The sequence below is a fragment of the Pogonomyrmex barbatus genome, unplaced genomic scaffold, assembly GCF_055798465.1.
Source record: "Pogonomyrmex barbatus isolate J1 unplaced genomic scaffold, ASM5579846v1 scaffold2, whole genome shotgun sequence".
NCBI classification, from domain to species: Eukaryota; Metazoa; Arthropoda; class Insecta; order Hymenoptera; family Formicidae; genus Pogonomyrmex; species Pogonomyrmex barbatus.
The window spans coordinates 5,274,213-5,298,123 of record NW_028297116.1 but is presented as its reverse complement, the minus strand read 5'-3'; the positions used below and the strand labels follow the sequence as shown (position 1 = coordinate 5,298,123).

Here is a 23,911-nt window from a genome sequence, read left to right as displayed (position 1 = left end):
AAATATATTTGAAAGATGTGCATATATTTCGTATGCGATATAAATTGATTTTTCCAATATTCTTTGTTTATATATAAAAATATATTCTTAAGATTAAATCCTGACACAGTAGTTTCCTTCATTTTTATTCGCGTGTGAATATAATTGCATACCGCAGCCAGTGTTATGTTTTATGATCACTTTTTATGTATTCCTTTATCTTATATTTTCAATATTCAACTTCATGGAAATCATGTTATGTTTCAACTCTTTATTTCGTAGAATATCAATCTTGGAGATAAATTTTGAAAGTTGAACGATATTAGCGACACGCAAACGATAAGAAACGCGTTCATGTAAGTTGGCGGTTTAAGTTATTCAGAATTTCGTAGCATTATTCATTAGATTAAATTTTAATTTAATTATTTATCACAATGTCCAATTTAATTTTCTCTTCTCGATGCAACAGCACACACGTTCTCGCTAAAATCAATTATCTGCGGCGCAACCCTTCTCCGCGAATCAATATGAGTTTGAAACGATATATATGACTGCGATTACGATGCGCGGGGACCTTAGAGACTCGCTAGTTCGCTAGTGTGCAGCTATTCTAACTTTAGAAACAACCTGTCCAAGTATGTATCATCGCATTAATCTCGTACTCGAAATCTGATCTGAAATTAGCTATTGCGAACTTAAACGTGGAACCACTTCTAATAACGATGCTGCTTTAATAGAATTTAATGTAACAACTGTGCTATATTTGTTGCCATAGAATATTGATGAGAGAATCAAGCATGCATTCTATACGATTACTGTCAGGATATGATATGCCTACAGTGGGATTGGGAACATGGCAGGTAATAAAATAATATTAGAGTGTATGCTTTGACGACCGTAGTAATGTATCTCATTGCTCACATATATTTTTTTTATGTCATCATTACCAATCACGATATATGTGAAACAATCTAATAAGGAGGATAAAACAACTGTTTCTCCAGGCTAAACCAGAAGAAATCGAAACCGTTGTGAGCACTGCTTTAGAATGTGGTTACAGGCATATTGATACAGCAGCGAATTATAATAATGAAAGTGCGATCGGTAGGGCTTTAAAAAGATGGTTTGAGAAAGGTGGCATTAGAGAAGAACTTTTTATCACAACGAAGGTAACATACCTATCGCGATTTATTTTCTATTATTACAACGCTAGTTGCTGTCTTTCTTATGTTTAAAATCTTGTAATGCTTTTAGTTACCTCACTTTGGCAATCGACCATCCGATGTAGAAAAGTTCATTAAATTGTCGTTGGAGAAGCTTGAATTGGATTACTTAGACATGTATCTCGTTCATATGCCCTTTGCATTTAAATTAGATGAAAATACGTCTGTTGCAGCGACGGATGAAAATGGAAGTTACATACTCGATTTTAATACAGATCCTGTCTCAGTATGGAAGGTGTGAAATTTATTAAATCAAATGTATAAGATATTATATGATGTAAAAGAGATCTCTGAAGGATTAGGATTATTTTGCAGGAAATGGAGGAACAAGTTAGAGCAGGGCGTACTAGATCTATAGGTTTAAGCAACTTTAACGAAGAACAAATTTCGACCATTTGGGAAAATGCACAAATTAAGCCAAGCAATCTGCAGGTAAATCATTGCTCGCCACATAAATTTATGCGTCAAGTAACAAATTTTTATCAATGACAGATATAATAAGAGATGATAATATATAAAATCTTGTGTTTTAGGTGGAATTACATGCATATATGCAACAGAAACCGATTAGAGAATTGTGTAAGAAGTACAATATTGTTGTTACGGGTTACAGTCCATTAGGCTCTCCAGCTGCAAAGACGCATTTCCAAACGAAATACAACTACACTTCAGAAGCATTTCCCGACTTGCTAAACCATCCGGTTATTCAAAAAATTGCCGCGGAACATAAAAAGACAACAGCACAGATCTTATTACGTCATTTACTACAACTCGATGTCGTCATCATCCCTAAGAGCACGTCTCCAGAAAGGGTCAAGTCAAATATCGATTTATTCGATTTTGCCTTGACGGAAGAAGATATGAACATCTTGAGTACCTTGGATAAAGGTGCCAATGGAAGAATTTTTAATTTCTTATTTTTTAAAGGGTAAGTTAAAGAGAATTATTTCAGATATTATTTTACCGTAAATGCGTTTAGAGTTATATATTTTAAAATTTATAAAAATCATATCAAATTTATAAAAATCATTACTTACATGTGGTTATTATATCGTTTCAGAGTTCAAGATCATCCGCATTATCCATTTAAAAATGAACTATCATAATCGTAAATTAACACGCAAGTTATTAGTTTGTATCAAAATAGTTGAAAAAGAATTACATTACATACCAAATGAGCACAACAATACGTCATACGTATTACGTAATGATATATGGAGAATGTTTTTGTTACTCTTCAATGCAGCCTATACAACATTTTGCGTTGCAAACGATGCTGAAGTTCACCACGGCGTATCATTGTATGTATAACTTTATAAATAGCACGTTCTGGAAACGATTGCTTGAGAAAATCTTTCACTATATTCTGTTCAGATACTTGATGTCCGATAGGAAATCTGTTTTTCAATTGCTTTTCGATGCGGGAGAGCATTTCATGATCCTCTTCCGAGGTAAATCCTTCTGCTCCTAATAATAAATTATAGTACACATATTATAAAGCTCTTCTTATATATGTATTTTCTTTGGGTTCTACATATCAAATATATGATCTATTATAACGTTTAATTTAAAATACGTAAAATATTAAGACGTTTATTTTTATGAAACTTTCATATTGTATGTGACTCAACATATATGTTCAAGAAAACAATATTTTTTTATTATTTTGCAAATTTTAACATATAATATATATATATATATATATATATATATTTATTTATTTTATATTTATTAATTTGTAGCATACCTGCTAATGATCCAGACATTGCGGCTTCTAACGTAGATACTTGGAAGAGTCTTAAAGCTTCATTAACATGGAGTTCAGTAGCGAAGGGTTGTATTTGCATTTTGGCCAAAGCTTCGGAGATTCGTATAATAGCTTCAAGCTGCCGGACTGTTATAGGTATCGATAATCTTTTTTCAGAATCTTTCTCATGTTCTCTCGTGCCAGCTCGCATCATTACGTAACGGTTCTTTAATTTTTCTCCTGCCTCTGCATCAAGTCTCGGGCCACAACGCCTGTTATTAAACAAATCGAGAAAAATATGTTACATTCTATGAGATGTACTATTATATGCAATAAGACATGGCAAACTTACGTTCTACAATAGTTGATATATTTTCTGAGAATGTGTACAGGAATTTCTCCCTCTACCGATTGTTCCGTAATCTGACCAGCGTTACAATGAATATTCATAACATGTTTAGCTAGAGTTATATCCCTGTTATGTTCATGTTCATCTTTAACAATAAATATCATATCAAAACGTGACAATATTGTCGGCATGAAATCTATATTCTCTTCGCCTTTTATATCATCCCAACGACCAAAAACCGAGTTTGCCGCTGCTAACACGGAACATCGTGTGTTCAGAGTTGTCGTTATTCCTGCTTTTGCTATAGAGATTGTTTGTTGCTCCATAGCTTCGTGTATCGCCACTCTGTCATCCTCCTTCATTTTGTCAAACTCGTCTATGCAAACGACTCCGCCGTCCGCGAGGACCATCGCGCCACCTTCCATGACGAAATTTCTCTAAAAGCAATATTTGTCGTTGTATGAAAAAATAGTTAGATTATTTATTAAATTATTTGTAAAATGAACTTTATAAAATGAACTTTATAAAATTATGCATTAATTATTAATTGTTTACGTTAAGTTAATTGTAAAGTATTTCTTAACAAGAATGTAACTTACAGTTACTGGATCTCTTGATACAGAGGCTGTCAAACCGGCTGCAGAACTACCCTTTCCCGATGTATAAACAGCTATGGGAGCAACTCTCTCTACAAATTTCAATAATTGTGATTTAGCAGTACCCGGATCACCCAGCATTAAAATATTAATGTCTCCTCTTCTGCATAATCCATCCGGCATTAATTTTCTGGATCCACCAAATAATAAACATGCGATAGCTTTCTTGATGTCAATTGCACCAAAAATACTAGGAGCTATGCTTTTCGCGATTCTTTCATACAAATTAGGATCTGCTGCTAAACGGGTAAATAGATCTTCCTCTTCAGATGTAACAGGCGGTTGAGTTCCTATGTAGGAAAAAAGAAGAAAAGTAAATACAGGTCACTGAAGATTGCTTTTTAGCAATGGTTTCATTTTTATTATCATAAGAATATTTTTTAATATTTTTATTACACTCATTACCTATATTAGTATTTTCTCCATCCACAGAAATACCAAGAACGCGAATATATGGAGCCCGAACGCCTACCAATGTTTTCTCCCTGCCTGCATTCTTGCCGGTTGGTTTAGACACTTTCTTAATGGAATATATTCCAAGAATTAGAACTCTATTGCCAGGTACAACTCTGTCGCATAAATACCGATCGCAATACAATTGTAAATGTCTGGGCATTTCACCCTGTGGTATATGATCTGGCAATTCCTGAAGCTTCAGCACTTGAAAGTCTACACAGTGGCATTTGTCTGGCATTATAAAAAAAGGATCCAGGGGACATTTTGGTCGACCTGCCTGTTCACTGATAGCAAATGAAAATTATTTGCATGATGCATTGAAAGATGTTTTTTTTCTTTTTTAAGGAAAACTTACGTGGTACACTTTCTAGGGAGTGAATATCCTTCAAGACCAGGCTTGATAGGAATATTGACTTGAGTGACCTTGCAAGAACGGCACTGTATTGCAATCTTTGTTGCCTTTGATCTAATACCGGATGCAGAAACAATTATACCAGGGACCTTAACAAGTTTAGAAACAATATCTGGCTGCAACAGCAAAGCAATTATATATAATCATATATCTAACACTTAATAATTTGATATATATTTGCTTATTCTTTCAATAGGTTTCAATGTATGATGATAAAACTTCATTCATAAATTTATGAATCTTAAGATCCCTAGGTATTGTGAAAATTATAATATTACCTTCATTCCTCTGAGAGAGCTCGGATGAGCATCTGAACATAATAATACTTGAATATCTTCTATCTTTTCTTCACCCTCGGGGCGTGGTGCTGTAAGCTCATCTGCGACATTCTTCGCAGCTTCTTCTAGAATAGCCAGATATTCCGTTGGAAGCTTTTGGATCTTCTCTGCAAGAGATTCATCGAAAGCTGCTAGGTCCTCGAGATTGATTTCTAGCCAGTACTGACCAAGGTTGTAATTACGCTTCAAAGTATCCCTAATCATAGGAAATCGAATACGTTGAAAAAATGGTCTTGAATAATTAAAGAAATCGCAAAATGCACGGAAAGAATCAGAGTTTTGATTACCGATATTTGTAATTGAAGTTACCCTCGTGAAACTGCCGGATGAACTCTTTAAATTTTTTCTTCGAGTGCTGAAGATTCACGCGGTTCTCGTCAACCTCGTCTACCGCGAAATTATCGGAGAAAAACACTCCCGGATTGTCAAAACCTTCCATTCTCTACACGAGTAAATACTTGTTTACAATAAAATGATACGATAGTGTGTCACGCCGTCAAACCCGTTTTGGCGGGAAACTTTCAAGGTGTTTTAAAACTGATGCAATCGAACCTAAAGACAGTGTTTATATGAAGCAGCAAACATGAGCGTCCTAAATGCTGTCAAAGAATTGAATCGAATGATGATTTATGGATTGCCTTAAAGAATTAAGATCAGTATTTATTTGTAATCCATTTTTATATTTAAAGCATCTCTAATTAAAGACTGCTTTCCTTTTGGGAAACACATATTCGCGAATTCGGAGTTCACCCACACTACTACTATTGGTGACACTAAACGTTATATATATATGAAATTATTGAAATGTAAAAGTAAACAATTTTCAAACGATTATGTAAATAATCAACAATAAGTGTGTCGTATTATTTAGTCGAATTTTGCATTAATGATTTCATCAAAAAAGTTAACATTACGTTATTAGACCTTTATATCTGGATAGGCCCTAAATACTGAACGTGAACCAGCCTGAGAATTCCGGCCATGATATTCCGTCTGCTATGTCGTATGATGCTTCCTGCACTCTTTGTAAAACGCAGTAACACACCGGTGCCGGACATCGGCGGGGAGAATGCTGAAAGTGTACGTGACAGTTCGAGATTTTCATTCGGTGACATCGCGAACGTAGGGGAATGAGGGCGGAATAAAGAGCGAGATTTGTAAATAAACTCGACGAATTCGTCCGATTGTCTCGCGAAACCAGTAACTACACCGTCTCCAATCTCGAGTGCAAATGACAGTCTGTGCGCTATTAAAGTTCGGAGATACGTTCCTGTTTTCTTCCCGAGGACCAGCGGGGCTCGGTGACCTCGGGACCATCAGCCACGTGATGATATCTCCTAGAGAGACGCAATCTGAAAGAAGATCAGCATTCGAGAACCTGCGTACGAGATGGTACGAGTAACGCGATTCCTCGGATACTTCTGCCAAGATCTTTGCGTGACATCGTAGGGTTGGCCTCAAATTCGGAACGAGACGTTTTCAAATGTACCCGCTACGTTTCCTCCACAGCTGGTGACATCCAAAGTTTTCCCCCTTTTGTCTTCTTTTTTTTTGTTTTTTTATTCGCGCCTCCCCCCCTTTTCCCTCCGAATTTGAGACCTGATTTTGACATTTCGCGTTCATAGTCGCAGTCGCGGAATGCCAAGATGAAACCTGGAGCACGGGTAGTCAAGCGAGAATAAACAACTGTGTGAGAATTGTCATGTTCAATCTGATAATGCTCTCTATAATTCATGTATTTATGTTGATACAGGTCATGTAAGATATGCGTAATCAATAATGCAGGCCAAAGTCCTGCGTTGCTGAGGTCGGAGTGATTGGCGATGTATGCCGCGAGGACAGATCACTAGGATATGCTCGTCTGCTGTTCGTGTCATTGTAGTTAAGAGAGTCATGCCTGGCGAACCGCCAGCCACAGCTGGAAATAAATCCAGTAGCAAGGCAAAGAGGATTTCGATACCTCGTGTGCAGAGCAGTACCGACACCGAATTACAGTCCCAACAGAGTGGCTCGACTCCGCTGCAGCCAACTGCATTGCACTATGTCACCTTTCGTTCTGAACTAGAAGATAGCCCAATTCCACCGGCCACACGATGCCGCCTGTATGATCTCTTTCAGCAAATAGAAAAAGAATTTGAAATGTTGTATACAGAAAATCTTGGATGTAAGTATTATTATTCTTTTTTATCTCACTATCATTCAATATATGAATTGAGGTTGTTACATTTTATTACAGTACAAGAAAAGATTGACATCCTAAATGATAAACTCGAAAGAGAGTGTTATGGATCCGGTGAGCGCAGTTTACCTCCTGGAGATCTTACAGATTATCCAGAAACGAAAAATCTTTCAAAGCAAAAATGTAAGGCTTATTTTAATATCATTATCAATATTACATATAAAAATGCAGTCATATTAATTTATATATTAGTTCAAGATATATTTTAAAAGGTAAATATACTAAATTGTATTAAAAATTATTTTCTTATTATCATTTATTTTTGACAAAAGTTAAGTTTCCAATTTAAATATTTTATTCAGAGTTTTGTAAATTTTATTTAAATACCTTGTATATAATACTTTGTTAATCTCTATAAAATATTCTATTATAAGTTTAGTATACTTTTTTCCATTTGTTCATCTATTTATTCCAGGAGATTTTGTAAGAATGATACAAAAGATAAAATAACTAGTATATGGTAATAATTTTTTTAAAGTCAATAATGATATTATTACATTAGTCACATAACTATTGGATTATAATATTCTTTTCTATTTTTAGCGATGGGTGCAAGCTCGGCGCAAAAGATTAAAACTTCTCACAAATTGAAAGCGCAGACTAGTAAAATAGTGTCAAGTTTTAAAACTCCATCTATGACTTGCACCATGCAGAGAGAGTATGTGGGTCATCGAGATGGAGTGTGGGAGGTATCAGTAGGCAGAATAGGCCAACCCATCATAGCAACTGCATCTGCAGATCATACGGCACGCATATGGGCAATAGACAACAGTCGATGTTTATTACAATATATCGGTCATAGCGGATCCGTAAACTCAGTTCGGTTTCATCCGAACAGAGAATTGGCATTGTCGGCGAGTGGCGACGGTTCCGCTCACGTTTGGCAAGCGGCGGTAGATTGGGATATGCCGAAGAGAGTACCATCGTTAGAAGAACTTCCAGTAGCTAGTTCCGAACGATCTACCGCTAATAATCTAATCAGTAATAATGATGAGCAAGATGATCCACCGACTCTGAGAACGCCGATACGCGAACTTTTGGGTCATTCGAACGTTGTGATGGCTGCAGACTGGTTGTCCGGTGCCGAACAATTGGTTACAGCTTCTTGGGACAGAACAGCGAATCTGTATGACACAGAAACTGGAGAGATCATACATACGTTATGTGGACACGATCAAGAATTGACTCACGTGTCGACTCATCACACACAAAAATTGTGCGTCACGTCCAGCAGAGACAATACGTTCCGACTATGGGATTTTAGAGAACCGATACACTCGGTTTCGGTATTTCAAGGTCATACTGAGTAAGTATACCGGTATTAACAAGACAGATAATTTTTTTCCAATATCTATTTCTTCTTTACATTAAATGCAAAAAATTAATACATAGCGTGTCTCTTACAGAACAGTAACATCTGCAGTCTTCACAAGAGAAGATAAAATTGTATCTGGTTCAGATGATAGAAGTGTCAAAGTATGGGAATTACGTAATATACGTAGTCCATTAGCAACAATACGTGGAGATAGTGCTGCTAATAGACTATCAGTTTCTAGTACTGGGGTAGTGGCAATACCACATGACAATAGACAAATACGTTTATTTGATCTAAGTGGTCAACGTCTGGCAAGGTTACCTAGAACCAGTAGACAGGTAAAGAAATGTTGCAATTTTATTGATTATAGACTTAATTAAGACTTATAGACTTAATTTAAAAAAATTTTTTTATGAATTGGCTAAATCAGTACCATAACGTTTACTATCTAACATTACCTATTATAGATAATCTGAGTTATACAGTTATCATAAATGATTTTAGATATCTAAATAGGACAATATTTTTAACATTTTTTTAAGAAACGTTATGTGTTTGTTAAAATATTTATTTTATTTTTTATTTTATAAACATTTAAATTGAAAAAAATAAATTATAAAAATATTTTATATTACAAAAACATAATAACATTAATATTAGATTGTCTGGATATTAGTTCATTCAGATTAAAATTTAAGTTTTTATTTTAGAAAAATGTTTTAATATTTTTTCTATGTTAATTAGTTTATCATATAATTAAATCACGAATTCTTACAAAAATTCAAAAATCTTTTAATTCTGCGTTATTACATGTCTGATTACTAGGACATTTATTTTATATATTAAAAGGTTTCAAATATATTTTGTATCTCACATTTTAAACATAATTTTAAACATAAATTTTGCATAATTTATTCTTTTATTTTTAATATATGCACATACATATTTAATATATGCATGTTACAAACATGCCTAATAAAAGCTAATATAAATCACATTTTCAGGGTCATCGTAGAATGGTGTGTTCTGTCACTTGGTTGGAAGATAACAATGTGTGTAATTTATTTTCTTGTGGTTTTGATAGACTAATATTAGGTTGGAGCATTCTTCCTGTTAAAGATGCTTGAAGATCAAAAATTGTGTGGGTTTTATCAGATATTTTATGTCATGTTAGCGTGATATTGGGAATATTTAGGTGCAATTTAGAAACGGAAGTGCATATGTAACCATACAATAGAAAACCAGTAATTAATCCAATCAAAGATTCTCCCCTTCCACTCTTGCAGACAACTGCAATAAAAGAAAAGAATAAAGCAAAATATGTATTGTATGTATTATATTAAGATTGATCAAAGATAAATTATAAATAGGACGTGAACTTTGAAGTTGCAATAAAATTGTGAATGTCTCATGTAAAATGTATATTTTCCAACGGATTCTTACCCGAATACGCAGTTAAAAGACATAAAACAGTGTAACCTTGAATGAGAAGGTAATATGGACCCGAGGCTATGTGCCTCCACACTATTCCCAGAAATCCCAGTAATTTACCACAGCCTCCGACTATTAGAGCGCAACTTAAATCTTTTACGCTGTATTTATATGGTTTTTTACCGATGATAAACCACTTTAGTTCGGTTACTACAATAACTGCACAAATAAATGCCATAAAAGCGATCGCTGTGTGTACCAGCAAATTATAAAAATTGCAATAATCTCGCAGTACATCATTATGAACTAAATCCACTTCCGACGTGACTAATCCTGTTTCGTTTATATCGCAGGAAGACCAAGCTCTGAACGATTCGGCTAACCATAATATTATACCTATCTTCCAATACGATTTAAAATCGCTGTTGTACAAAAGATGTCTGTAAGCTGGCTTCTCTATCAGAATAAGGTCTACGAAAACTATAACAGGATCGTATTCGATATATTTGTCAGCTAACAATCCACATTTCTCCTAAAATAATGGACAAAATTAATTAAATTGATAACATGCAATTTAAGCGTATGGATTCATATGTTACTTACACATTTTAAAATTTTAAGGACGCTAGGACAATATCTTCTAAAAAGCTCTTTGCATTCAGTTCCACAGTTTATACAAATATACATTTATATGATCAAATGTAATATCTGAAATAATATAATTATTGATAATAAAAGTACATATTTACAAGGTAAGTTTATAAAAATAATTCTTTAATTTCAAAAATAAAGCAATAAAGAATATTATATGTTGAGTCACGTTTTATCTATTATTATACTGCTATACTTGGACACATTTCCATGCAATCTAAGAGGATTAAAATTAAACTTGTCTGCAACATGTACGAGTATTAGCAAAACATACAATTTGCATATTCATACAATATGAATATGATATGATATGATATGATATGACAATATGATACAGTATGATAAAATAAAAATTTAGAATTTCCTTTTTAAATTGTAATTTCTGACTCTTCGTTTTCCATATCGAAGTTCATAAAATATTGATTCTCAAATTGTGTTTCACTTGATGCGGTATAAGTATTATTCTTTATTTATTATTTATTACATGCTAAAGGAAGATAGAATAACATTTATAGCGCATGAATCTGAAATGAACGTATCCTTAGAAATAAATCTCTTCCTTAAGAATTTTTACTTAGACTTTTATCTCCACCAGAATATTTTATAATCATTTAAAAATTTATAATTCATTTTTTTCAAATTTAGCGAAAAAATTACATGATATTTAACATGCCTTTTAATAATAAAAATATGTCCGCAAGAGTAGTTAACCTTGTCGGTTGAATGATTATAGCAATGTAAAAGTAAATGAATATTAATGTGTTACTATATAGATTAAGTTACTATATAGACTATCTAGATTGCTAGATTAAATATACAAGAAATGAGGATAAATAGTAACCATATTTTAGAAATACAAATACTACTAAATGTTTCGATTTATGTTATTATTATCGATGAATATAATAAATCATTAGAATTTTTTTCTTTGTTAAATATGAAATTTCAAGATAACCTGTAATATTTTTATTTTCCACTTACAATTACTTCCATTTACATTTAATCACATTTAAATCACAATCTAAAAATTTTTTTTTAATGTATATGTATATTTTCATACAATAGAAAATCATATATAAAAAGATGTAGGATTAAAAAAAGATTTTAAATCTTACTAATGTACCTTTTATTTTTCCTTGTAAATATGCGCTTTTTAAATGTTCTTTTATATTCTATATATAATTCACTTCGTACATTTCCGACTATAAATAATTTATATTCATCATATTTGAATAATATATTTGAATATATTTGTATAATATGATAGATATAGATAGATATCAATATTTTTTATAAGTTTACAAATGATACAGAAGATTGCAGATAACAAGTGCATAGAATAGATACTGATGGAGTGTGGGAAGTAATGGTGGGGTACTGCAGAAATGGAATACTGCTTCCACTTTAAAATATACGCAGTCTTAGCTTTACTTTATGGTGAATCACATCAGACATGACACAAAATTCATATGTACTTTTGCCAACAGGGCAAAGAATGCCCATTTTGGGATTTGGAACTTGGAATGTAAGTTTATAAAGAGACAGCTTGTATTGCAATTTAGGCATCATTTTTATTCATATTTTAACATGCAACAAATATAAATTTACAATTACGTTTATTACAATATAAATTACAATTTTACATATAACAGGCTAGCGGAGAGGAGTTAGAAGTGGCTCTAAATGCAGCTTTAGAAGCAGGATATAGACACATAGATACAGCTGCGGTATATGAAAACGAAAATATTATTGGGAATGTTCTAAAAAAATGGTTGGATTCCGGTAAAATCAAGCGATCAGATCTATTTATTGTGACTAAGGTATAAACTTATTTAATTTTATATAAATTATATAAGTTAAATTATATAAGTCTCAGACAGCACGCATGTCTAAAAGATTTTATTCTAAAAGATATCATAAATATTTTTTTATATCTAAAAGATATCATAAATACATCTTACGTATAATATGTCTTTTGAACATGTTTTAAAGATATCTTGAAAAAACTTGCTGCAATTTCTGCCTTGTATTCTTGTCAATGCTTTCCATATAATTAATTTTTATGTCATTACAGAATATTTAAAAGATTCCAAATAAGACGTCTAGAAAATGTCTAAAAAAATCATTTATTGAAAAATAAGACGTCCCAAAGTCGAGTCATAAAACGCCTTAAAGACGTTTTAAAGATGTCTTTTTTTAATTTAATAAGACGTCTAATAATATTTACGACATCACAATGTTCTGTGGGTTAATTCTATTCATTATTTATAAATCATGGATCTAAATTAAAAACATAGAAATTTGTTGTTTCTAAAAGACATATTTTCTCTAATATCTATAATCCAACTTTTTAATTTTTTATTCAAAGAAAAAAGTTTATGAAGAAGTTGATAGAATATATCATTTTTTATATTTTTGTTACGAATGTATAGGTGCCTCCTAGTTTCAATAGATTTGAAGATATAGAAAAATGTCTTAAGAAATCACTTGCTAATTTACAATTGGACTATTTGGATTTGTATCTTATACATACTCCATTTGCATATGTGAATGCTGGTGAAGTTTTACACCCATTTAATGAGAAAGGAGAAATCATAATTGATGTAAACACAGATCATTCGCAAATATGGTCAGCAATGGAAAAGCAAGTAATAGAGGGACGTATAAAAGCAATTGGATTGTCCAACTTTAACATTGCTCAAATTGAGAGAGTTTTAAATAACGCGAAATTGCCCATTTCAAATTTGCAGGTTGAACTACATGTCTATTTTCAGCAGAAAGAATTGGTAAATTCTATATTTTTTTATCTTCTTGTATATGTAACTTCATAAATATGAATATTGATATTTTTTTTGTTTCAGGTGGAATTTTGTCAAAAGAATAATATTAGCATAACCGCGTACGCTCCTTTAGGTACACGTGGATTTGTCAAAAAAATAGGAAAAGCAAATACTATACCGGATTTATTAGAAAATCTAATCGTTAGAAAAATTGCGGAAAAACATAGAAAAACTCCTGCACAAGTGTTACTCAAACATATAATCCAGAAAGGTATAATAACTATACCAAAAAGCACAAATCCTACAAGAATTAAAGAGAACTTTCAATTATTCGATTGGCAACTTCAAGCTGAAGACATTAATAAATTAAATGCCCTTGATATGGGAGAATCTGCACGTATATGTGACTTCAGCTTTTTCAAGGGACTTTCAAAGCATCCTGAATTTCCTTTTTGAAATATTTTATGCCTTTCGATTTTTTTGTACTGTCTGTAGTAATAGTATAGTAAAAGGATTACTTCTTATTGTTGCACTTATATGATATATATTTCATGAAAAACTTATTCTTGGCTTAATAAATAATCAATATTTTTATGCATTTTGATTGTATTCTTTTCTTATATCATGTTGCAATTTAAAATTTGTTATTTCATGTAAAACTTATCAACATTTTTATGTGAATTTCTAATATCTTATCAGATATACTATTATACAGAAACTACTAACTTTATCAAATTATCAGAAAAATCATTCTATATAATAAAAGCAGTAGAATGAGATTAAATTGTAAAAACCCTGATATTATTACATAATTATCTAGAATAAAAAAAATAATCAGGTATATAGCATTAACAATTTTAAAGTTATAACATTAGTTACCATATAAAATTTTCTATGCACGATTAGATGTATGTACAAATATGAGTACATTTCTAAAGTTTTGAAAATGTAGGTTGCTTTCACGTTACCTACTTTCACTTCAATTATTTCAAGCCGTTTTCGTCAGTATTTTTATGACTTTTTTTCAGTCTTAATAAGATGCTACGCTGATTCATCATATTTATACAATGTCAACAATGCACGATTTCCCGAAACGAATGAATGGAACACATTCTACTTACGCACATGCAATCACAGTAAAGAACATAATATAAAATAAACAATTGGTTTTGCAATATTTAAATAGATTGTTCCATGAAAATATATAGATCAAGGATAAAATATATAGCGCTGTAAATGTAATATCAAGCTATGTCATATAGATTTACGAAATACGAGTGAAAAATATATTTCGAACTCTTTTTGTTGCATACATCTATTTACAAAATAACGGAACTTACGAATTGTGTTTTTCTCTTTTTTTGGTGCGTGATGAAAGTGCTTCAACTCCAAAGAATTGTCGATAACATTTACTTCTTCAAACTTTATTACTCTTTATTATATATAAATTATTATTTTGTTAATTCTCACAATAAAGTTAAATACAACTCTGAGCATATTTAATTCTTCCTTCTTAGTTAATTCCACATGTATTAATTTACTTATGATGGTATATATGGTTAGAATTACAGTGGCAACGCGCATGCGCGTAACGGAATAAAATTTTAATCAGTACAGAAAAAATTTTTTTTTTCTTAAATATGTATATATTTTTTCCTTTACATATTTTAACTTTTCCAATAATATTACGAGCATACTATATCAAATTCAGTATTTGGCGAGTTATATTTTGTACACCAGAATCAATTTAAAAAGTAATAAACTGATGAACAAAAATACTTTTATATCTCTAATGAAATAGATAATTAATTTAAAATACATTGTAATATAATATTCTTTCTTTTTAATAATCTTCGACTCATTTGTTATATAGACTACAAAATGACTAAGCATTCACATTGCTGCATTACAATTGTACAATGCATGTTTACATTGTTCAAGTTGAAGATTAATACTACGTTCACTGAAAACTTATTGTTACAGTACATCTCCTGTGCGTTTATCAGCTTTGCATTGCAAATGTTAATGTGGATAGAATTAAAATTAATAATACATTTAATGCCGTGCGTTTAAGTAACATTTCATGGATCGTATATCGTCAGAGGATGATCACGCTTTCTCGTCCTGCTCCCACGCCGATCCATTTGACTGTAAAAGAATTAGACAATTTTGTACTTGATTCTATCATAAATTCTAACGTAAATAGCAACATACAGAAAAAAGACGTTACGTACCTGGCACATCTAAGTACTCCTCTATGATTTGTATGTATTTGTGTGCATTAGGCGGCAATTTATCCAAGGAACGTACACCTTCTGTAGTGGATTGCCAACCTTCGATCGTTTCATATATCGTTTCGATCTTTGCTAATTCCCAAGTACTGCTCGGAAAATAATCAATGGCCTTTCCATTTAATCGATATCCAACACACACTTTTATTTCAGTTAATGTGTCTAAGATATCAAGTTTTGTTAAGCATATAGAAGTGTATCTAAAATGAGACAAACATAACAAACATTATATACAAAGATTATGGTAAAAACGACTATTGCAATAAAAAAAACACATTTTTTTTAATACGATAAATCATTTTACATACCCATTAACTAGAGTTGTAAATTTCAGCAACGGTAGATCGAGCCATCCACACCGTCTCTTTCGCTTTGTAGTTACACCGATCTCATGGCCTCTTTTCTGCAATAACTCTCCCGTAGAATCTAAAAGTTCCGTGGGAAAAGGTCCGTCACCGACTCTAGTAGTATAGGCTTTCACGACACCGATTATCTCGCCGATTGTGCTAGGAGGTAAACCGAGACCAGTCAATACACCACCTATACTGCAATTCGAACTTGTAACGTATGGGTAAGTTCCGAAATCAATATCCAACATTGCCGCATTGGCACCTTCCACCAAAACTTTCTTGCCATTTTTTAAAGCTTGATGCAAATATTGCACTGTTTCCCTCACATATGGTCTTATACGTTCGGCGTATCTATAAAAGAATTAGTTGCTGTGTCGTTATGCATCAAAATAATTTGATTCAATTAGAAAGCGATTGTTATACGTACATCTTATAACGCTCTAATTCAGTTTTAACATCGACATGCAGGGCAGGAAACATTTTCTGATACGACGTAACCAAAGTGTTAAACTTTTGAGAGAACTTGTCGAAATCACCGAGGAGATCTCCAATTCTAAGTCCATTTCTAGCGGCTTTGCTCGAATACGTTGGTCCTATACCTTTCTTCGTAGTCCCCAGAGACTGTGTGCCCTTTTCCAATTCTTGCAATCCATCAACCTGTTGATGAAAATCGAACACTATATGTGCTCGATCCGATATTATAAGCCTGTCCTCCCAATCCTTAAGTCCTTTACATTCATTTTTCTCCAATTCCTCGAATAGACCAGGTAAGTGTATCACTACTCCATTTCCTGGAAACAAAAGAAAGCCCCAAAATAAATAATATCAATTGTATATACAACCTGTAACATTTAGCAGAAAATTCAGGTAACTATTTAATACATATCTATACACCACAAGAGACATAATGCAAACCTACTTGAACAAGTGGAATAATTGTCTATTCAATATATCATGATCTTAATATCTCGTACATTTATCTTCATAAGTGTTATTCTATAATTCTTTCGTCTTATATTAATCATTAAAATCATCATAAAGATACATTACTGTTTCTCAAATACAAACCAGAACATCTACATTCAAATTAATTTTACTGGTTGATTTGAAAAGGTCATTACCTATTACGGATTTGCATCTGGGATTGATTATTCCACTAGGCAGAAGGTGAAAGTCGAATTCGGCACCTTCTACAACTACAGTATGCCCTGCATTATTTCCTCCCTGCGAAATTACATTAGTACTTGAAGATACAGGGCACGCCATTATTTACATCAGGAAAAAGAACGTGTTGCAATTTAATCATCGAATTAAAAATCAAAATATACACAAGGGACTTTTCCTAACAACATAAACAATGGCATTGCAATCGGGATAGAATAGATTAGAAGCATTTACTGCATATTCACTGCAGATAAAAAATCGCCAAATAAAACATAAAAAAATAACGTTCATACACTGAACATGTATATTATAATTTTTTATTAAACCACATTTAAGAAAATAATGTATTATTTTTAATGATATATAATACATTTTTTTTATGTATATACATAAAAACATTATTACTCCTTTCATAAAGGTAATGTACATAATAATACGCTGACATTACATAATCCTGATTATATTAGCGTAATTAATTACGAATTAATTATACAGAGCATCGATATTCATTAATTAAATGAAGATAACATTCTTGAAGCAGATAAAAAAAGGAACTCCATGTTTTCGACATGAGAAAAATATTACACGCGAAAGATATCAAGTAATTCGTCATTCCGAGTCATAAAGATACGCCGCTAATTTCGCAGACGTCTGTCTCTCTTCTTTCCTTGGAAACAAATTTCGTTTATAACCGTCAATTATATAATACCAGCCGTTGAGTTAAACCGCCAAGCGACGTTCGCGATGTCTCGCACAGGTCAGGTGACACGCGGCTAAAAATAAGACTGTAAAAAAGAATAGGACAAGACTTTCGTATTTTCCGTTTTGCAAGTGACGATTGCGACAGCGGATGTTAAAGCGGCTTTTTTCAGGGAATATTTTTTAACATTTCTCCCAAAGGGGGAAAGGACGGCGCGTGACTAACCTAGTCCCTGAGCCCTCGCGCGTATTCCTCGATCAATCGACGTTGGGAAGGGCCGAGAATGTCACGATCACGTTCTCTCTTCTCGGAAGAACACGCCAAGCTCGATCATTGTCACGTGTCGTTCGCGTCATTCCGCGAGGGTTGACGAAAATCGGGTTCTCGAACCAGAGAGAATCCGAGGGATTGAAAGTGGCGGGAGTCGCATCGGCCTACACGGAGTGAGGATTGAGAGGGATGATACCGTACCTGACACCTGCACACAATGTCAGCGTCCATCGCCAGCATATCCACGACCTTCCCTTTGCCCTCGTCGCCCCATTGCGCCCCGAGGACCACCGTGACCTTCGATATAAGACCGCCGCCGTCGCTGACGTCCGCGGTGGATGTCCGCTGTTTCTTCCTCGGCGAGGCCGGAGTACCGTTGCCGTTCGTCTGGGATTGTTGCATTCTCGGGAAGCAGGAGCACGCGAACACAGATAGACACGGACTCGTCGGGTCGTTGGCCGATTCGCGAGGACTGTCTACGCGTCGCCGTTCAACCAGCGCACGTCGGCGGATTTCGCTTCCTCGCCGAACAGCTGACGCGACGGAAATCGGTCGGAACTGATTCGAACAACGATCAGTGGGCGAAGACCCGCCGCCACTCTTGATCGGCGGATTCCCTCTCCTCGTCTGCCCCCCTCGCGATTTTCGCACTCGCTCCCACTCCCGCCGTTCCGTCCTATCGCGCCACGCTCGCGCTCGCACGCGCCAACTCCGCGGAACCTAACCTATCCGGTTAAGGTCGATTTTCATCGCGAATCTCCGGAAGCTCGCGGCCGATAACCGCCAACGGATTATCAGCTCTCCGAACTGCCTTCCGAGACGAGAGATAAGGATTCTATCTGCGCTAAAATCTGTCCCAAAGGAGAAGAGAATTTATCAGGGACTGACGCAATCGACGAGCGAGCGCTTCGCGGCCTTGATAGTCGGCAACGTCATTGCTATGTCTATCGCGGCCTCCTCTTTCGCGAGTCGTACGTTAAGATACGAAAACGAAACGCGCGTGCACGTGACTCGTCGCCCGGGAAACTCGTTCGTTTTTCCATTCGTGCGTGCCGCGCTTCTGACCTTCGGGACATGCACGAAGGAGAAAACGCGACTGCGGCGGGACGATTTATTTCAGCGCGCAATTATGCAATTACAAAATGACAGATACATCCGAGAGACGGAGAATTTCACTGATGAAATAACGAGTTCATTTGCGTGACGGCGATAATTCGAAGGATAATCTATACCACGCGCGCGATCGATATGTAAATTGTATAGTTTTTATTTGCACTCCTTTTTGTCTTCGAACGTAGCAAAACAGACATATCCTTTATCCTTCGCAAATGATTCAGCGAGCAAAACGATATAAAAAAGATATTTAAAAAATTATAGAGAAAAAAATAGAAAATTTGCCGAGTTATACGCAATTGATCTACGTTTAGCAAATATAATTAAAATATCAGCAAATCCATAGTAAATATCCATTTCTATTAATGTAAATTAATTTTAATCTCAACCATTTATTTATCTTTATTATTTATCTTTTTTTTAGTTTTAGGAATTAGAAAAAGACTAAAAGAGTAAATTAAATTGAGATTAGAATTCATAGACATCGATAGAAATGGACATCAGTCAGATATTTCGGGATGTTGACGTCAACGGATCCGCATTAAACTTACTCGTTTTGTTCGTAGAATTCACTAACGTAATTTGATTACAAATCGGCGAATCCATCATCATTTCGTAAACGTCTAACCCTTAAGTCATCTAAATCATAATTACGCTTGTACTCACCTCGAGTCGATGTAAAAATGTCAAATTTAAAATTTAAACACTAAGAGATGTAAAGCAATTGAGTCAAATCAAGCGCTGTTATCGGTGCGCAAATATTTAATAGACATATTTGTATTAAAAATCCTTGTTTTTAATACTAACTTGAATGTTTCGTTTTCAATTTTTTCGAGCCATTGTCAACGGAATAAATAGTAAAATAAAGTTAAAATATAGTTAAAATAAATAGTATTGTAAACGAACAATTAAACTTGAGACCCCGTGATGAAGACCAGTATATACGGGAATTTTCTTGCATTTCTTTACATTTCTTATTGTGACATTTTCGAGAGTCCTATGATATTTTATCAAAATTTAAAATTTTCGGGCTTTAGCTGTTTATCAATAAATAAAGTTAACACATTGAAATCACGGACATTTCTTTATCATCACAAGAAAAAAATAATGAAACGTTTCAAGACATAAAGTTGAAAATTCGCTTGAGTCAATATAATCTGACGTGAAAATTCACGAGGATTAAACGTCATGGCACACTTTTCTCATCGCAACGTTTTCTATCTCTACGATTTGCCATCGTATCTTGTTTAACAAATTTTGCTGCGTCTCAGCTGGCATTCCGTCAACAAAATTTGCAAGTCGACACTTTGTAACACCTGTTTTCGACTTGAACTTGGCAACCTGATATTAATCCAATATAAGCAAAATATGTTAACAGATTCGCCATTGAAGTACCACGACAGATTATCGTCATCTCTGTTTTCGATTTGGATCTATTTAGCAAATTATCTGGAAAGGTTCCCAGGATGAGAAGCGCGCGGAGAGAGACGAGACGAAGAAAAGAACAATTTTTATTTATTCCCGGTTTCTTCCTCGAATGTTGATCAAAATTGCAAATTTCCGAACAAGTAGCAGTACAAAGCAACGGTTTCTCAATCCGCTCGGGTATCATCGGGTATCTGACGTAAAAGCTATTTCAGATAGAGAGAAAAAGACCTAAGTATCAGATAGACTAACAATATACTGAGAGGGGGGGGGAGAAAAGGAGGGAGAGACTATATTCCCCGTACGCTGTTCAATATTTACATTTACGAGATGGATATATTACCGGATTAAGATGACCCCCATGGCTTTTTAATTATACAGGCCTCAGTGCGCCGGAACATCTGCCCCATAGAAATCGGGGCATCCGAGCCGGGGATTCGTTCCCCGCTCCGCGTCGGCTGATCCGTTCCCTCTGCTACAGAGTATCAATTACATTGTTATTACCCGGGGAGTAGCCGGAAGATGCGGTCAGATCGCAGATAATGCACTGGTATAAGAGCATACACAACAATGGGACAGGTACATAGGAGCGTTTAACGATGCGTAGCCTCCGTCCGTCGTGCGAGCGGCACGATGATAGCCATCGCGCGGTGCAATCATGCGTCTAATTTGGATATGTCCGCAAAGAGGATGCGCCTCGCGAAAAAAAAAGAGGAGAGAAAGAAAGAAAGAGGGGTAAAACGTGCCCCACGAGGCCTGGGCGTGTGCCCTCGGCCACTCTGTGTATATATATCTATATATATAGAGCGAAGGGTTTGTTTTCTGGGAAGTTTAGTTTCGGGATTCTCGGGATGACGAGCGAAATACGGGGCTCGCAGACGGGGAACACGGATTTCAGCATAGCCCGCATCCTCGCGAACGAGTGTCCGAACGCGGCGTCTCTGAGAAAACGGCGAGAGTCCTCGCAGGAGCGCGGGGATCATCCGCGACAGAGCACGGGGGATCGTGAACGGAAAGGGCACGCGGGGCAGCCCGAGGAAAGGCTGGAAGAGCGCGAGATACCGAGTGAAACGTATCGCGATGTTCCCGTCGTCGACCGCGACGACGGGAGCACGATGCGGCAGACGGATCTGACGTGGCTCCAATACACCCGGTACAGGCCGCCGAGGCTGCCCAGGAGATCCTTCACCGAGAAGCGAGTCAAGCGACATGTGGGCGATCATCCCCGCATCCCGTTCTCCTCGTCCCAGTTGCAGGTACTGGAGGACAGGTACAGGAAGAGCGCCTACCTCTCCAAGAACGACGTCGTCGAAATGTCAGCGACGCTGCGTCTGCCGCAGAGCAAAGTACGTCGATCGTTTGTTTGAACCCCCTTCGTCGTGACCATTATTGATTAAGGATATATTACATCTATTCTTATTTACAATGAAGAAATTATGAAAAAATTATAGATTATTCTAGATCGCATTTAAAAATAATAAATAAAATTAAAAATTTTGCGGCGGTTACAATCCAGAATTTGGATCTGAAATTTTTGTCATTATTTCTTAATTTCATTTCTACTAAAACACACTTCTACTTTATATTTAAATAATTTTTCATCCACGTTGGACTATGGATATGATTCATCCGCGATGGAATATGGATACGTTTCATTCGCGCGAATCTCTGCGGATAAAACGTATCCATATTCCATTTCTGGCAAATAAAGAAGTTATTCCATGCGATTGGAAAAGCTGATTAATAATCGAAATCCGATTCTTTTGCAGATTAAAATCTGGTTTCAAAATCGTCGAGCGAGACAGAGGCGCGAATTGCTAAATTCTACGATAGCGGCGCGATGACTCGACAATGAGACACATCTCTTACTCAAGGATTTTTCTGAAATTTTCTTTCATCGAGAGGGATTCGGTCGGAAAACGATGTACGAAATCTGGTTCACAATCATTCCAAACGATTCGACTTCCGACATTGCGATTATTTATTTCGTGCTCCTTGGCCATCCTATAAATAAATTTATTTGTTAACGAGACTTCGTCATGATTATTTCTGGTCACGGAAGGCTTAGGACTTATGTTCGTTTCTACTAATGTGGATTAAGTTAATGCGATTTAATTTACTTTTTATTTACTTTTACTTTTTATTTTTTTCTAATTTTTGAAAACAAAGAAAATGAAAAGTAAATTAAACTGAGAATAAAGTCAATTTATGTTGAAGAAGTGGACATTAGACAGCGATGTTTCCGAATGCGATAAATGCGCATAATGGAAAGTTCTCGCATGACATTTCGGGAGAGAAAACTTTCCGCTATAAATCATTTGCCGCAAACAACAATCTGGCAACGATAAGAAATTTCATAGGAATTTTTTCGGAATAAATGCACGCGAGAATAAAAGAAATATTGTCGTGACATGATTTACATTTTTTCGTCTCATCAATAAAAACTAATATTCATCTTTATCAATGTATATTTTAATTTTAATCTCGATTAATTTACTTTTTATCTCTTTAGTTCTAAGAATTAAAAGGAGATAAAAAATAAATTAAACTGATAAAATTAATCTATGTTGATAGAAATAGATATAAGAGGAATTTCAGACAAGCTCAGATTAATTTAATCAACGATTAATTGCTCGAGCAATTTTGTTATTGAGCAACAATATTATAAATAAAACATTTAGTTAAGTATCATTAATTATTTACATAGAAATTTAAGTGCTTTTGCTGGTAGATTTATAATAATAAACTATGAATATTTATTTATATTAACGTATAAATTATATAATTTAAATATTTATGTTGGCGAAAAATTTATATGAATAATAAAATAAATTAATTTAATAAAATATCAATAATTATTTTCGAACTCTTGAGGTTCTTTTAATAGTCACGAAAATTTTCCCAAGATTGACGATTTTTAAATAATGTTACATCGTCTCTCGGCGATGTAACATTGTTTTTTTCTTTTTAAACACTAATGTTTCAATTTCGCGCCTGTTTTGCTCGTTGGAAATGGCGATTT

At 34.5% G+C, this 23,911-nt stretch overlaps 7 protein-coding genes across 14 annotated transcripts; 4 read left to right on the top strand and 3 right to left on the bottom strand.

The window, feature by feature from the left end:
* Positions 1–186: 186 nt before the first annotated feature.
* LOC105428232 (1,5-anhydro-D-fructose reductase) lies at positions 187–3,477 on the top strand. Of its 4 annotated transcripts, none has more exons than XR_016139416.1 (9): positions 187–614; positions 755–839; positions 959–1,148; positions 1,234–1,437; positions 1,518–1,634; positions 1,736–2,130; positions 2,263–2,503; positions 2,577–2,653; positions 2,945–3,477. XR_016139416.1 is itself a non-coding variant. In XM_089077631.1 (6 exons), exons 1-6 carry the CDS (start codon positions 762–764, stop codon positions 2,306–2,308), a joined length of 1,005 nt encoding a protein of 334 aa, XP_088933757.1. In that variant the 5' UTR covers positions 189–761; the 3' UTR covers positions 2,309–2,701. The 4 variants fall into 4 exon arrangements, 1 of the variants encoding a protein (XP_088933757.1); XR_016139415.1 differs by having other exon boundaries at positions 189–614; positions 984–1,148; XR_016139414.1 differs by having other exon boundaries at positions 189–839; positions 984–1,148.
* Positions 2,173–6,222, bottom strand: LOC105428249 (DNA replication licensing factor Mcm5). Of its 2 annotated transcripts, XM_089077629.1 has the most exons (9): positions 6,085–6,222; positions 5,448–5,712; positions 5,101–5,356; positions 4,766–4,938; positions 4,360–4,694; positions 3,898–4,244; positions 3,302–3,735; positions 2,950–3,221; positions 2,173–2,669 (listed from the first exon to the last, which is right to left on the bottom strand). In XM_089077629.1, the coding sequence occupies exons 2-9, from the start codon at positions 5,597–5,599 to the stop codon at positions 2,440–2,442; spliced, it is 2,199 nt and encodes a 732-aa protein (XP_088933755.1). In that variant the 5' UTR covers positions 5,600–5,712; positions 6,085–6,222; the 3' UTR covers positions 2,173–2,439. The 2 variants fall into 2 exon arrangements, with proteins under 2 accessions (XP_088933755.1, XP_011638745.2); XM_011640443.3 differs by lacking the exon at positions 6,085–6,222 and having other exon boundaries at positions 5,448–5,764.
* Positions 6,177–10,132, top strand: Wdr37 (WD repeat domain 37). Of its 2 annotated transcripts, none has more exons than XM_011640454.3 (6): positions 6,177–6,552; positions 6,914–7,324; positions 7,397–7,522; positions 7,943–8,705; positions 8,806–9,052; positions 9,719–10,132. In XM_011640454.3, exons 2-6 carry the CDS (start codon positions 6,988–6,990, stop codon positions 9,839–9,841), a joined length of 1,596 nt encoding a protein of 531 aa, XP_011638756.2. In that variant the 5' UTR covers positions 6,177–6,552; positions 6,914–6,987; the 3' UTR covers positions 9,842–10,132. The 2 variants fall into 2 exon arrangements, with proteins under 2 accessions (XP_011638756.2, XP_011638763.2); XM_011640461.3 differs by lacking the exon at positions 6,177–6,552 and adding an exon at positions 6,688–6,850.
* Positions 9,615–15,056, bottom strand: Arv1 (ACAT-related protein required for viability 1). 3 transcript variants are annotated; one of them, XM_011640486.2, is made up of 4 exons: positions 14,917–15,056; positions 10,749–10,853; positions 10,158–10,677; positions 9,615–10,004 (listed from the first exon to the last, which is right to left on the bottom strand). In XM_011640486.2, the coding sequence occupies exons 2-4, from the start codon at positions 10,830–10,832 to the stop codon at positions 9,880–9,882; spliced, it is 729 nt and encodes a 242-aa protein (XP_011638788.2). In that variant the 5' UTR covers positions 10,833–10,853; positions 14,917–15,056; the 3' UTR covers positions 9,615–9,879. The 3 variants fall into 3 exon arrangements, with proteins under 3 accessions (XP_011638788.2, XP_088933759.1, XP_088933758.1); XM_089077633.1 differs by lacking the exon at positions 14,917–15,056 and adding an exon at positions 12,758–12,895; XM_089077632.1 differs by lacking the exon at positions 14,917–15,056 and adding an exon at positions 11,920–12,055.
* Positions 12,109–14,174, top strand: LOC105428266 (1,5-anhydro-D-fructose reductase). The gene is made up of 4 exons (XM_011640475.3): positions 12,109–12,321; positions 12,449–12,616; positions 13,229–13,582; positions 13,658–14,174. Exons 1-4 carry the CDS (start codon positions 12,250–12,252, stop codon positions 14,030–14,032), a joined length of 969 nt encoding a protein of 322 aa, XP_011638777.1. The 5' UTR covers positions 12,109–12,249; the 3' UTR covers positions 14,033–14,174.
* Positions 15,057–15,396: 340 nt separating the features above from the next.
* On the bottom strand, positions 15,397–18,959 carry Adss (adenylosuccinate synthetase). Its single transcript, XM_011640497.3, has 6 exons — positions 18,553–18,959; positions 17,339–17,441; positions 16,645–17,008; positions 16,176–16,568; positions 15,811–16,067; positions 15,397–15,724 (listed from the first exon to the last, which is right to left on the bottom strand). Exons 1-6 carry the CDS (start codon positions 18,751–18,753, stop codon positions 15,675–15,677), a joined length of 1,368 nt encoding a protein of 455 aa, XP_011638799.3. The 5' UTR covers positions 18,754–18,959; the 3' UTR covers positions 15,397–15,674.
* Positions 18,960–19,350: 391 nt separating this feature from the next.
* Positions 19,351–23,674, top strand: LOC105428219 (homeobox protein MSH-C). The gene is made up of 2 exons (XM_011640386.3): positions 19,351–22,235; positions 22,659–23,674. The coding sequence occupies exons 1-2, from the start codon at positions 21,741–21,743 to the stop codon at positions 22,731–22,733; spliced, it is 570 nt and encodes a 189-aa protein (XP_011638688.3). The 5' UTR covers positions 19,351–21,740; the 3' UTR covers positions 22,734–23,674.
* Positions 23,675–23,911: the final 237 nt, after the last annotated feature.